This window comes from Carettochelys insculpta, chromosome 3 (genome assembly GCF_033958435.1).
Source record: "Carettochelys insculpta isolate YL-2023 chromosome 3, ASM3395843v1, whole genome shotgun sequence".
Taxonomy (NCBI): Eukaryota; Metazoa; Chordata; order Testudines; family Carettochelyidae; genus Carettochelys; species Carettochelys insculpta.
Window position 1 is genome coordinate 61873840 of NC_134139.1, and position 15310 is coordinate 61889149.

The following is a 15310-nucleotide window of genomic DNA, read 5'->3' on the forward strand; positions in this document are numbered from 1 at the left end:
GGTGGGCCTCTTCAGCAGGGCATGAAATTTCATGAGGGGGAACAGTACAATCAGCTGCTGAGTGTCAGGCTCATCCATCTCATTAAAAATGTTGAAATATATCACTGACTTTATGTATGTGTATTCACATCTATATACTGATTAATAAAGTTCTTACATTTTACGTACTTATTTTCTTACACTTGCTGAAAGGGTTTTTTATTTTTGTATGAACATAACCAATATTTCTGTTGGCTTGGACTACATTAGACAGGTTGAGGGGGGCCTGCTAATTGCACAGACAAAAAGTGGGTCTTGATATACAAAGTTTGTTCACTCCTGACCTAGACTATTTCTGACAGAGGTTTCTCTAACCCACTCTTAAAACTCTCCAATGTTGGAGATTCCACCACTGCCACAAGTTAGGCAATTTATTCCAGTGCTTAGCCATCTAGTGCAGTATCCCGTCCTCCAACAGCGACGTGAGCCCTATGCTTCAGAAAGAATTAATAGAACAGGGCAATTACTGAAGAATCCCTTCCTTGCATCCAGTCCCAAATTTTAGTAGGCAGTGGTTTAGTAACTGGACCATAGGGTTGCATCTCTGACCGTACTGGATAATATTCTCTTCTACTCTCCATGAATTTATCTAATTCTTCTTTGAATCCTGTTACGCTTTTTGACCTATACACCATCTTTATGTTTTTACCTTATTGTATACTCAGATTAGTACATTTATACAATAGAGGTTACATATCAGCAATACCATGAGGAAAACTTTAATACAGAACGTTCTAATTTAAGGACAGATATTTCATCACCAAAATAGGGAGAAAAAACATCACTTGCAAATATGAATTTAGCAGCCGCAATTAATGAGATATAAAAATGTGCATGCCTTGACAAGCCAAATCTTAACTATAAGATCCAGTAGTGGGTTTAAAATGAAATTACAGCCATTAGAAGTGATGAAAAGACATGACAGGCTTTATATGTACTTACTCAAATGTGGTCTCATGGACAATAATGCAGTTTGATGCGAATGGGAGTGATAATGTGATACATTACTGTGCAAGTTCCTAATACCAAAAAATGCTGATAAAATGTTATCAAATTGCTATCGAGACAAAATGGAATCTTAAGGTACGAACTGAATCAGTCACATATTGATGAAAAAAAATCCAGCAGCAAATATAAGTTACGAATTCTTTTCTCACATGGACTGCAATTCACCTTATTTGTGCAGAGCTGGATCCTGAGAAGATAGCAACACCCACTTCTCCAAATTTGATGAGGATCTTATATTGGTATACCAGAATTTTTTTTTCATATACACTTTTTATGGAGATGAAACGTGAGATTTAAGGATTGCGTGTGATATGAGAGAATTTTCTCTCATTTATCTTACAACACAAAAAAATGGGAAATAAGGCAGATGTGAAATTGCTTAGGAGGTTGCTGTTCATGAGAATAGCCTGGCAGAAGAGCCCAGACTTCATTTTGCAGTCCTTTTTGCTCTTCCATAGCATTATTGTTACATATATTTTATCATTATTTTAAAAGCAGAGGCACTTTTTAACAGTTTTAACAGCAATATGGTAGTATTTCTACTGTATTGCATTGTTATATTCTTGTTAGTTTTCTACTGTGGATTTTTGTTAACAAACAACTGGAACTGTGCTATGCCCATTTTTATTTCTCTGTTAAAAAGGTGATCTGTGAAAGAAAGATGCAAAATTCCAGCAAATTAACTATGTGTGAAAAATACTCCAAACACCCAGCCTAGACGAGTATACCATAAAATTTTCCTTGATAAATGAGCTTCTTTCAGATCTCAGACTATTCACCCTCTTGCTGCCGGCTCCCCGTCCAAGGTTAAGGCTACACTGCAAATTGCATAAGATATTTCAAATTACCTTATTTCGAACTCAGTGCCATCCAAACAGCACTGAAGTTCGAAACAAGGGGCTCCCAGTTTGCTTCACAAGATGAAGGGTAGCGAAAATGGAATACTGCACCCTAAAGGGCGCTGCTATTTCAAGCACAGAGTTTAGCCCTGCAGTTATTTCAGGACACATTTGCAACAATAGTGTAGCCATAGCCCAAGTGATGTCTCTGCCAGCAACACATTTTACTGGACTCTGAAAACAGTCTACAAGAAGTTAGGATCATATCCATAATAAATAAAATGGTCTTACAAGTCAAAATACTTGGTCATACAAGTATTTTGTTTAATGCAACAGGACACAGAAGAAAATAAAGCCCTCAGCACTCAGCTGACTCCATCCTACAACTCCACACTACAAGCTTCTCTGCATGGTGCATGCTTCAGCCCTGTTTGAAGTGGAGCTCAAAAAGTCCCAGCAGAGATGGATGTGTGCTAGCCAGGGTGCATTAATTTCTTCTCTTCCTCTGGCTGTGGGAAGCACTCAGAGCATAAAGTTAAACCTCACAGAGTTCTGTAATAAAGTTAACTAAGAATCTCATTAAATTAAATTGAATGGGATTCCAATCACAAGTATAACTATTCTGGAGTTAAAGTTAATGGTGTTCATTAACTACTGAATCACAGTTCAAATGAATGCATATGATAGCAAATGCATCCCCACTAAAATGTACAACAAGAGTAGCCAGCTAATGAATTTCCCTGTTTGCACTGTGAAGAAAAAAAAAAGGAAAAGAGAAAAGAAAAAGATAGGAGTTCACTATGTAGCATGTTTGCATTGATTTTATGCAGCATAATCATTTACTCAAAGTTATCATTATTTTAAATAGCAGAATGTTGTATGTAGCTATTAGGAAAGATTAGATTCTGAAAAGCAAGAAGCCAAACCCATCTGAACATGCTTTGCTTCGCAGAGACAGTACTGTGGGCAGAGGGACTATATTCGACACCTTTTGCCAGGCAGGTTTTGCAGCCTGGCTGCAGTTACTAATAATGACTATGGAGAAGAGCTGTGCCACTCTACTCAGGTATGTAGTCTGTCTGTTCTGTGCACATACTGTATTGATTGATCGCACCCCCCTTGCCTGCCCCAAACCCTCCCACCACAGACACCACAGACTGACCCCATAGCCCCAGGCAATCAATGAGATTCTTCCTATTGACTCCAGTGGACTTTGGACCAAACCCCAGGACAGAATCTGCACTACTGCTGCCTTTTGGCACATTTTCCTCACAATAAATGATTTTGGACTTTCCATGGTTACCTAAAGCACCCTAGAGTCTGGGCCCAATCCAACAGCCCTTACTGAAATAACAATCCCTTTAACTCCAATAGAAGTGTTACCTTTGCAAAGATATCAAGAGTTGAGATTGTTAAAAAGCTACTTTTATAGAAATACAGTATTTTGCATATTGTTTAAGCAACCACTGAAACAAAAAATTATTTCTGTAAAAGTAGCTTCTTTTTTTGTTTCAGACATGTATATTTTAAAAATCACACACACAATATTATTATTCCTTCCAGTATTGTAAGTTTCAGGATAAAGAGGTAGTTACTCGGAAGCTAATGCTTCAAATATTATTAGTCCACCATAATGAATGCTCTTCTCCTGGCTCCAGGGAGCTATGCACTGGGGACAGCCAGCCAAAGCCTTTCAGACGCAGCAGAAGCAATCTAAGGTTAACAGGAACTTAGGCCTTTCGGGGCTTTAAAAACTGTAACTAGAACCTTAATTCCACCCTAAAGCAGACAGGCAGCTATTGCAGAACATGAAGAACAAATACATTATGCAGTTTCCAGTCTGCTGTATTCAGATAGTATATAGCAACATTGTATAGTTTTGCATAGCCTTCAAAGTTCTCCCCAGATAGAGCTTATTGCACTAGTTTAGAACTAGTTTAGCCCTGAAGTGACAAAATTGTTGTTTAGGTCAACACTGATGTAACCCCAGTTAAAGTTCTAAGAGATTATCAGAAAGACCACACGCATCTTTTGTTCTTCAGCTTTGCAATTTACTTTTGTAAAGCCACATTCTCAGGGGAAGTAAGGGTAGAAGACCAACAGCGCTGCAGTGATTAATACACTCAGCATTCCAGCTTTTCAGGGTTGTGTGAAGCAAAACCCTGCCACTGGTATTGAACTTTGCTTTCAATTATAGGCTGAATAATTTCATTGACTCCAGTACATTAGTGGAAGAATTTAAGCCTACATCTTAATGTTGTTAGGCCATTTCTGTGCCCTGAAGACAATGGGAGCCCTATCAATAATGCCAATATACTGAATCTAAGCACTGAAGAACACAGGAAAGAAAACAGCCAGTGAACTCAATTGGGACAATGGTTAGCATATAGCATTTAGAGGGCTGTACTTTATGCGGACCTGCTGAGGCTGTGATTTCAAGCTTTATCAGGTGCCCTTTTGGGAGTTGGACTCAGTGATCTTCTGAGGTCTCTTCCAGGCTTATGATTCTATGATTCCAACTTGATGGTGTAAGTAAAGGGGATATTTTGGAGTCAGTTTTCAAAGAGATGACCATGAGATATATGGGCCAATCCTATCATTTATTAAACTGCACTGGTTGTGGTATGAGCCTTACAAAGTCAAGTTTATTCATAATGTCTCAGCCATACGCCAAATGAACCAAAGCCAAAATTATTTCAATAAATTTAAAACTAAATCCATAATTTTAAAATCTACATAAAACAAGATTTTAAAAATAAAAAGTAATTAAATCAGATATGCTCATTATGCCATGGGCCATTTCTTTCTTTTACCAATTGACCATAGAAACAGGGCAACTTCTTGATACACAGATATGGTGTCAGTTCCTGATACGTATTCTGTTTTCTGAGAGGTAAAAGAAAAATAAGCATCCAAGACAAAAACACTGACAGCCATTTTGCTATCAAGTGGCGGTACAAATTACAATATTGCAAATAATGTGGTAGGACTTCCACCTAGCCAGAACTATGTAGACAGAGGTGGTTACACTTCTCAACACTGATATATTATTCTTCTAAGCCAACTGACTACATGGGTTGAAAAAAGAAAGCTGTAAAGGCCACTTCCTTGCCTTGTTATTGGACAAACTGTCTAAGTACCTAGCATAATGATGAGTCTTTTGTAACAAGGGTGAAATGGAGATGCCATATTTATAATGGAAAAAACTGCCAGGTCTAGCTCCTTATTAATATCTTATCGTGTCAACTTGATTAGGGATTACACGTTTATAAACTTAAATCTAATTATTTCCAATTACGAGATGCCTAGAATAATTAAGAATTTTGAATATACCCTAACCTATAAATTTACACGAGAAAGCCAAGATGAACAGTTCCTGTATTCATAGCCCTGGCAAATATTAGGGATGTATACTATGAATGTGAAGCCAAAAATTGGTAGTATGGTATTGTACTTTGGACAGAAAAGAATTCATGCTTGACTCGCCTCTAAGAAGAGAAGTTGGTATATTGTTTGGGAGACCAAGAACATTTCTAAGAAAGTTGTTTTCAGTCACTTTCAGTCTCAAGGGATTATTCCATGCCCATATATCAACACCATACAAAATTTGAGTACAGTAAAATTCCTTTAATTTAGCCTCTGATGGTCTGGAAATCCTGATGGCCCAGCATCCCCTGAGATATGCATAAATCGGGGGACTTGAGTGGTGGGTTGGGGCCATGGGAGGGGGCTGGGGGGGTTAAGCTGGGGAGTGTGGGGGTTGGAGCTGGGGCATGTGGGGGAGCTGAAACTGGAGGCACACGGGGGGTGAAGAAGCTGGAGACGCGTGGGGATGCAGAAGCTGCAGGAGCGAGGGGTAGAGAAGAAGCTGGGGAGGTTCAGGAGAAGCTGGGCACGGGGGTGGTGAGCCACAACAGGGGAGGTTGAACTAGGATGTGGGGGTTATGGTGATGTCCAATAGTCTGGAAAATTTGGTAATCCAGCCCCTGTCCAGTCCCAGACATGCTGGATTAGAGGAATTTTACTGTATATACTTAACACGCTGGTCTCAAACACTCAGAATGAGAGCAATTAATTTGCCCCAGTGTGTCTACAATATAATGCATATCTATTAAAATTCAAGACTAAGATCCTACAGCATATGAGTACGGATGGCAGAACTGGGATTTACGTTAGACACTATTTTTATATAATAACCAAAGAACAGCAAGCACTTTACGGGAAAAAAATATGAAGAAAGGTGATCATATTTTGATCTCGTTCACATCAGAGTAAACCCAGAGAAATTCTGCGTCTATGGCTATGTCTACACATACCCCTTCTTTTTGAAAAGGGCATGTAAATGAAATGGGTCAAAATGCTAATGAAGCACTTACATGATTTTTCCCAATTTGGGGGGGGAAGAAGGGTGCTTTCAAAAATGGGGCTTCCTTTTGAAGAACCTCCATCTATATTGCTAGTTTGCAATTCAAAAACAGCACTTTTGATACTCTGGGTGGCCACTATTATGCAAATGAGGCATTGAATATTCATATCAGCACCTCATTAGCATTTTTGAACTGCTTCATTTACATGCCTGTTCTGAAAGGGAGGGGGCATATGTAGACATAGCCTACCAGTGGATTAACTCTGGTTTGCACACTTGTAAAACACACATATATGAAAAATGAGATAATAAAATGCAACATAACATAACTCAATGATGAGGTCAGCACACATCTCATTATATTTATGTTTAAATGGCATTTCTTTTTGTTCTTATAGTAACCAAGAAAACAAAATATAGTATTTTTCTATGAGCACTCAAAATACCGAGTACAGCTCAGTTTGCCAGTTAGTGTGGAATGCCACATTTACCAGTCACTTTTTATTTTCCCCATAGCTGTGTCTACAGTACGTTCCCCTTTCAGAGGAGGAATGCAAATGAGAGAGATCAAAAATGCAAATGAAGTACCAATTTACAAGTCTCATGCTTCATTTGCATAATCTCATGTGATCATGTTTTCACAAGAGACTTTTCTGAAAGCAAAAACAGCCATTTAGATGGGGCTCCTTCAGAAAAAAACACTCTTTCTCGAAAGAACCCTTCTTTCTTATTTCAAAATTTTATTTAGTTTGTTTTCTGAAGGAACCCCTTCTATATGGCTGTTTTTGCTTTTGGAAAAGTCTCTTCCAGAAACACAATCTCATGAGATTATGCAAATGAAGTGTGAGATTTGTAAATCAGTGCTTCATTTGCATTTTTGATCTCCCTCATTTGCATTCCTCCTCTAAAAGATGAATGCAATGCAGACACAGCCCATAGGTATTGTTATGCTCCTTTGGAAAGTTTTGCTGCTTTGTCATATGTTGTGGCTTCACACTGGTTTTTATCATGAATCATGGTGAAACAACAGCTGCCCAGGGCAAAGGTAGGATCCCTACCTGCCCTAGCTCCATGTGATTCCTGGAAGCAGCCTCCAGGCCCCCACAGCCCTTGGGTGCAAGAATGCCCCCCTCAGTGCCCTGCCCCAAGTGCAGGCTCCATTGCTGCCGTTGAACAGGAACTGTGACCAATGGGAACTGCAGGATAGCATCTTAGGGCACAAGGGCAGAAGGCAGAACCTTCCTGGACATCCATGCACCTAGGAGCAGGAGGGTCACCTAATAAGGTGGTCGCATCCTGGCGTGACAGCAACAGTGAGTGCTGCCCAAAACCTGCACCCTGAAACCCCATCCACAATCCACTCCCTGCCACAGCACAGAGCCTTCCTGTCCGGCCCCACCCGAAGCCCACAACCCCAGTGGGAGCCCTCACTGCCTCACTCCTCCTACATCCCAACCCCCAAACAGCCTGGAGCACCCACCTACACCCCATACCGCTCATCTCCAGCCCCACCCAAGAGCCCATTCTCCCATCTGGAGCCCTCATACTCTCACCTGCACCCAGCTCCCTGCCCCAGCCCCATGAAAGTGAATGATGATGAGGAGAGCAACCCACAAAGGGAGGAGGGGGGAAAGGAGGCCCCACTGAGACTGTTTGCTGCTTGCTGTGTGCTCGGTGCCTGACACCACGACGCTGGTGTTGGGCTCAGGATAAAAGGGAAACCCAGGTCTCAGCCTTGCACACAGGGGCTGCACTGCCCCATGGGAGTAAGCCCTGCTGCAGCTGCATTCAAGGAGCCTGGTGCCCTCTGCTGGGTTTTTTCTTTTTCTACAAGGAGAGAGGGATACCTCAGTGGTTTGAGCATTGGCCTGCTAAACTCAGGGTTGTGAGTTCCATCCTGAAAAAGAACATTTAGAGATCTAACACAAATAAATTGGAAAAAAAAAAAAAGTCAGGGATGGTGCTTGGTCCTGCAGGGAACTAGACTTGATGACCTCTCAACATCCCTTCCAGCTCTATAAGATATGTATATCACCATCTCACAATAAGGGGGAATGAAGCAAGTAGGGGGTGAGGCTGAATGGGTGGTAAAAGAGTTCACTTCTGCGTGATTAGAAAGTTGGCAGCGCAGCAGCAGCATGGGTAGCCAGAGGATCAGACAGGCAAGTAAGTATTCAGGCAGTGAGCCTGAGCTTTCAGCTGTGCCACCACACTGCTATTCTTAAGAAGAGCCAGAATGTGCCTGTCTACCCATGCTGGGAAGCGCATGCACACAGGTACAATGGAGACATGCCCCAAGAGTGAGAGGAAGAAAGATATTTCAGACTCAGTTAAAACTTGGCCCTCACTGCTGAGACAGTATAAGTGCCAGTTGTAAATTAATTTTTCCACATAGAGACACTTAAGCTTGACCACCTGGACTACAGCTCCATTTTGACTTGCTACATGACACAATTGAAATAAATACAAAACGAGGCATCATTTCACATTCTACTGCTCTAACACATTAGGAGCTTTCAGTCAGCTGATGCACACAACTGCCTCAGAAGTATACCGACTCGAGAGAGAAAGCTGTTACAGTGACTGAGCAAACCTCAAATCTCAATATGATATGATCCTTGTGAAGCAGCTAACTTGCACGTTTTGTATGCTTTCTCATACCTAATAAAGAAATCTAAGCGTTAAGTTAGCTGCATATATGGAATGATGGAAAAATGAACTAATCTTTGTAAAATATTCCAGACATCCACTGTTGATGCAGAATAAAGTAACTCACAAACCACAGATAACATTTAACAAATCAGCAGCCATCTTCAGACCCATCATAACCATTCTGAGCTTCATGGTTACATCAGAGATAGAAGTCTGATGCTCTTCCTCTAAAAGCACTTACAACTCGAAACTCACCATTACCACTACAGAACCCAAGCACAAAGGAAACAGTATACCCTGGCTACATTAAAATATAAATACCAGTGTTCTTCATATTCAAATGGGCTGAAATAAAAATCAATAGTTATGTGTAAACAGTGAAAATGTGAAAGGAAAATGTATATAAAATGAACTATTACTAGAGGAAAGTCACGCAAGGATGTTCTGCAAAAAGCTAATGTGTTTTCTGGTGAAACACAAGTTTTTAATTATACTGTGTAAAGCAAGAACAAAACTATTAAATCAATTAGGCCCATGTAAAGACAAATGTACAAAATTTTCTGTTGAAAGATATGATTAATGTGTACTCAGTGTTTCACTTACAGCCAAGTAGGCCACTTCATATTATGACCTTACTATAAATATAACCAGGCCTTGAATTTATGTGCTGCTGATTTCATTGAAAAAGATAATATAAAGCATCCAATGCTTTGGCTTTCAAGCACTGTGTCAGCTTTGACATAGTGTTAGCCTGCAGCAGGCGAATCTCACTAGAATCACAAATTCTGAGCCAAGGTGTGTTCCTGCAGCCAGAATAGCAAGCAGAGAAAGGAAAGACTTTCCTACAGGACTACAGGAAGGAAATGGGAGGAAGAAAACAGCAAGAGACATACAAACCTAACGTGCACTCACATTTTATATTTATGTAATTTTGTGACCTGTATTAAAAGAACGTGACAGTTGCCAAGTCAAGCACTCAAATATTAGAAAATGCCTCAACTAAGTTTGCTGGTGAAACCTCCATTGAGTCCCCGTTGGGCATAAGCATTAAGCTACAATCTTTGATCACATATTGCATTTTCCACAGGATCTCTGCCTCATTCGGTGCACAGGCCAGATGATGTTTATTGAATGAATCCCAGCTGCTAGGTACAGCAATTGAAGAGAAAGACCTGCTCATTTTCTGCAGCCTTGGATGGACTATGCTTAGTCAGTCTGCAGGGATGGTGAATGCTCAGTCCAGTGAGCATTTGGGAGCTGTGGGCATGCTAACAGAAAGACTCTTCAGAAAATGTAGCTGCCCAAATCAAACAAGTTGCACCAAGCACATGTGAACTCTGACTTTTCAAAGCCTATAATCTGGCCAGGTATTTAAAGGATCAGTGATAGACACATTCCCCACACCAGGACAACCTCTCTGCTGTGTTTCAAGTACCTGTTAAAACCATGGAGGCCCTAAAGCTTCTCAAAGAAACAGTTACAGGAAGTGTTTTAAACAGACAAATCCTTTTTCTCTATCCTTATTTTGAGTAATGGTTACAGAGTTTCAGCTAAAATTTTCATTACAAATCTCAATCTGACACCCAGTATGGAAATTTTCAGCCTAAACCATTAAGCTGTGCCTACATGTGCCCCATCCTTTTGGAGAGGGCATGTTAATGAGGCAGTTCGGAAGATGCTAATACAGTGCCTCATTAGCATAATGGTGGCTGTGTGCGATTTGAAAGTGCCGCTTTCAGAATGCCGCGTCCCGTGTAGATAGGGAAATTTTGAAAGGGCCCCCTAACTTTGAAATCCCCTTCTTCCTATTTGGTTTTAGGAAGAAGGAGCTTTTGAAGTCAGGGGTTTCTTTTGAAAGACCCCCGTCTACACGGGTGGCAGTGTTCTGAAAGCAGCACTTAAGAATCATGCAGCTGCCATTATGCCAATGGGGAACTGAATGTTCATGTCAGCACCTCATTAGCATATTTCAAACTGCCTCATTAACACGCCCCCTCCAAAAAGAGAGGCCACGTGTAAACACAGCTTTAAAAAAGTGACTGAAAAAAGTCTCTTGTGAAGGAAAGTACCACATACCATTAGCTACTGGAAGCGCTGCCAGCTCCACCTATAACTAAAACACAAACATATATAGGGTTGGAGTGAACACAGGAGACCAAAGGAACAGAAAGAGAGGAAAGCATGACTACCAGATATAGCTGTACAGCTGTAACCAAATTCTGACCCAATATTTTGATAAGTGAAAGCAGAAAAAAAACAAGGTCAGAGCTGTTTTTAAACTACTCCAGTGTAAAAATTAAAATTAGCAAACCGAAATAATTTACTGTTTCTTCTAATGTTGTGTTTGTCTAAAGTTCGAAAAACCTATTACAATGTTTTAAAGAATTTTTTTGTTTTGTTTTGTTCATGGAAATAATTCTGATTTTTAACATAGCTTCCTTGTCCTTTGACATTGTAGTCTGAATGTTCTTGTCAAGAACAACAGGTGAGCTTGGATTCTCACTCATAAGATTGTCTCCATGCTATCTGCAAAGGGTCTACATTCTGATGGAGTTACATTATAATAAAAATGGTATTAATTATCACAATGCAAATCCTGTACAACTATTTACAATAAAGATTTAGGTTGAGATAAAGAATGAAGATAAATCTTACCTGCAACATAGTCACCAAATCCAATGGTAGTTAAAGTAATAACTACAAAATAAATTGCATCTAGTGTGCTCCAGCCTTCTATATGCTTGAATATTACTGCAGGAAGAGCAACAAACAGCACACAGCCAAACAATATGAATATTATTGTTGATATGATGCGAATCTTTGTCTGACTCACATTCCATTTCTACAGAAGAAAAGGAGGTGGGAAGGGGGAAGAAAAAAAAAGTCCATGGTTAGTAAAACTATATCATTGTATTAGAGCACCTACCAAACTCAGAATGAGAAGCATCACCTATACTCAGGAGTAGAACTAGATGAATAACTACTTTTTTTAGTTCATTGGTGTTTACGAAAAAAAAGTCCGTCAACCAGAATGGCAACATAGTGTTTCAGAATTTTTTGAGAATTCACACAAATCAACTGATATTGTGCTTCCAGTTGAATTAAATATTTTGTCCATCCTGAAACAAATGTTTAAATTAGATTTTAGGCATTTTAATTCTTTTGAAAAATAAAAACAAAGGAAAACTGGAGTCACAAAACAGGTGGTGGAACAGACAGCCTTTGACTTATAACCTTTGGCCCACAGGTTAGAAACTCCAATGGGATGTGTGAGACCTAAGTTCAAATCCCTACTCTGGACCAGGAGATCTGAATCAAGGGCTTTCCATCCCTAGCTGCAAGCCTTACCTCCTATACTTTGATTCTTCTGTAGCAGGTTACTCTCAGCCTCTTCTAGTATAGCTCTTCCTCGCTGCATACATAACTAACAGGCCTTAAACTTGGGTCTCCTCTGTGCTTGCCCGAGCTATTGAGCTTAAGAGGGCATCAACATTACCTCTTCAGATAGAATTTAAGTGTTCTCATGAATTCAGCATGAGGGGGAACAAAAGTTATTGCTGAAACTATTTCAACAAATCTGTGTCAAATTTGGGACTAGATTCTGGTAATTCTAAACAACCTTTTTTCAGGGAATAGAATTATTTTGTCATTTTTTTTAGTCCCTGCAGCACTCAAAAGGATAGGGTATCACCATTCTGGAATATACGACCCACAGCATGGTTGGGGCTGGCCTGGCTCAGCGGATTTGGGTTTGTGGAGCTCATGAGTCTGAGCTAAAAATTTCTGCGTAGATGTTCAGGGTCTAGAACTTGGGCTCCATCCTGAGACCAAATGTCTATCCAGCTATTTTACAGCTGTGAAGCCTGAGCTGGTGAGCCCCAATCAACTGGTCCAGGTCATCCACAGGTGTTTAAATTGCTTTGAAGAATTACCTTCTGAGTCCCACCAAAGAATGGCAGTATTTATTTAAAGTCAATGTGGATATTCTGGGAAACATTTGCAGACGCTGATTATGCTTCCCTTTGGGTCTGTATGGCTACGTCTACACGTGAAGCCAACATCGAAATAGCCTATTTCGATGTAGCAACATCGAAATAGGCTATTTCGATGAATAACGTCTACACGTCCTCCAGGGCTGGCAACGTCGACGTTCAACTTCGACGTTGCGCGGCACCACATCGAAATAGGCGCTGCGAGGGTACGTCTACACACCAAAGTAGCACACATCGAAATAAGGGTGCCAGGCACAGCTGCAGACAGGATCACAGGGCGGACTCAACAGCAAGCCGCTCCCTTAAAGGGCCCCTCCCAGACACAGTTGCACTAAACAACACAAGATACACAGAGCCGACAACTGGTTGCAGACTCTGTGCCTGCAGCATGGATCCCCAGCTGCTGCAGCAGCAGCCAGAAGCCCTGGGCTAAGGGCTGCTGCCCACGGTGACCATAGAGCCCCGCAGGGGCTGGAGAGAGAGCATCTCTCAACCCCCCAGCTGATGGCCGCCATGGAGGACCCAGCAATTTCGATGTTGCGGGACGCAGATCGTCTACACGGTCCCTACTTCGACGTTCAACGTCGAAGTAGAGCGCTATTCCGATCCCCTCATGAGGTTAGCAACTTCGACGTCTCGCTGCCTAACGTCGAAGTTAACTTCGAAATAGCACCCGACGCGTGTAGCCGCGACGGGCGCTATTTCGAAGTTAGTGCCGCTACTTCGAAGTAGCGTGCACGTGTAGACACAGCTTATGAATGACATTTACACTGATCAATAATATTAAATGGTCAGCAGCTTCATCATACTACAGTTTGGCATATTTAGCTAAATGTTTAAACAGGCCTCAATTGGCTTCTAATTTGGTCGGTGAAGTTTTGCACATGCAAGTAACTGTAGGTAAAAATAATGCATTCTAGCCTGCTGAGTATTTGGTTGCATGCACAAATCAGGCAGTTGTCTAACTATATTTGTTCATTTTAGTGCAGGTAGGAAATTGGAGCCACAACATTGGAGATTTTCTTAAAAATCTGGTCTATCATATAAAAATAAATAAGATCAGAGGAGAGCTTAATTAGTTCATGATGGACCTTTCCATGTATTCCGGACAATCATTAAGCCCAAAGCCACTCTTTTACCACCCAAAACCAGGCAGCTCAGGACAAAGTGATGTAAAATCCTTTATAGTGTTTTTCAATTTGCATTTTATTTTACTGGAGGGAATGGGAAGGAAAAACTACCTCTAAGAGTGAGAGAGCCATTCAGTGTCTGACCATCTCAATCACATCTTCCCTGTAAAGACTGCCAAAGAGGAAGCAAATTGCTGCTCAGTTTTATAGTATGGCTACATATCTGTTAGGAATTAGGCTATTTTTCCCACAAGGAGGCAATTAGCCAATATATGAAAATAGAACTGATCAAAATGTTTCAAAATCTGAATTTTTTAACAAAAAATTCATTAAAATTTTGTTTTCTGAAGAGAAGTAGTAGAGCAGAATGAATGATGGAAATCTCATGATGTGTTCTTTTCATTTTTCAGACAGCTGTAGATGGAAATGGCTCTTAATTGCCAGTGATCTAGCTGGGTTTGAAATGATGGCTGTGAGCCAAAAAAACAAGCCTGTGAGTGGGTTTTTTTTTTGTTTGTTTGTTTGTTTTTTTTTCCCTCTCACTTGCCTTAAATCCATCATTTGCTGGGTGGATGAAACTGTTTGGCATAGCACCATTTTGCACTGTGAAAAATCTCATAAGCAACCATGCTAGCAGTCAGTCCTTACCATAAAGGAAAACGGGCAAACAATACCACATGCTGTGCACAACTGATCCTTTTAAACACACAACGTGTGCAGTGCTGGTACAAACAAAAGGAAATTGAACTGCAAAATAGGCTGCTAAATAAACATTTATTTTAAAATGTAAAATGACTTGTGTTGTATATATCTCAGATACCAGCTGTTATTAAAAATATATTTTGAAGATTGACTGCTATAAAATACGTAAACGCCTAGGATAGTGTTGTTAAAGTTACTAAACTCACGGATAAAATATTGAAAGAAATAATTTCAGCAAATCTCAAAATGAATCTATTAATGTTACAAGCTTCTAAAAGCTCTCTAAATGTTTTCAGTAATCATGTTAATAAAATACACTCCTAACCTAGCTTTTGTAGCACTGGACTGAATTGAGTGATCATGACACTGAGGGATTGCAAACGTGTTAGAGTCAAGTATGTTAACAACCCAGGGCATTTGATCATTAAGGGCTAATGAGACTAAGCCCTATTAATAATGTCGCTAGTGTGTAACCTGGCTGATGGGATGTAGGGGACAACTTAGTGCTGAGGTTGTGGCTGTAACATCTTTAGCCCCTGGAGGCTGCAGTATATCTGGCTGCAGTTCTGGAACTGCTGGCCC

General features: G+C 40.5%; 1 protein-coding gene across 1 annotated transcript in view; it reads right to left on the reverse strand.

Moving 5' to 3' along the window:
* Positions 1-15310, reverse strand: part of KCNK2 (potassium two pore domain channel subfamily K member 2) — a 135669-nt gene that overhangs the window by 35142 nt on the left and 85217 nt on the right. The window contains exon 5 of the mRNA XM_074988411.1: positions 11560-11746. Within this exon, the coding sequence (XP_074844512.1) occupies positions 11560-11746 (187 nt within the window). The remainder of the gene's footprint in view (positions 1-11559; positions 11747-15310) is intronic.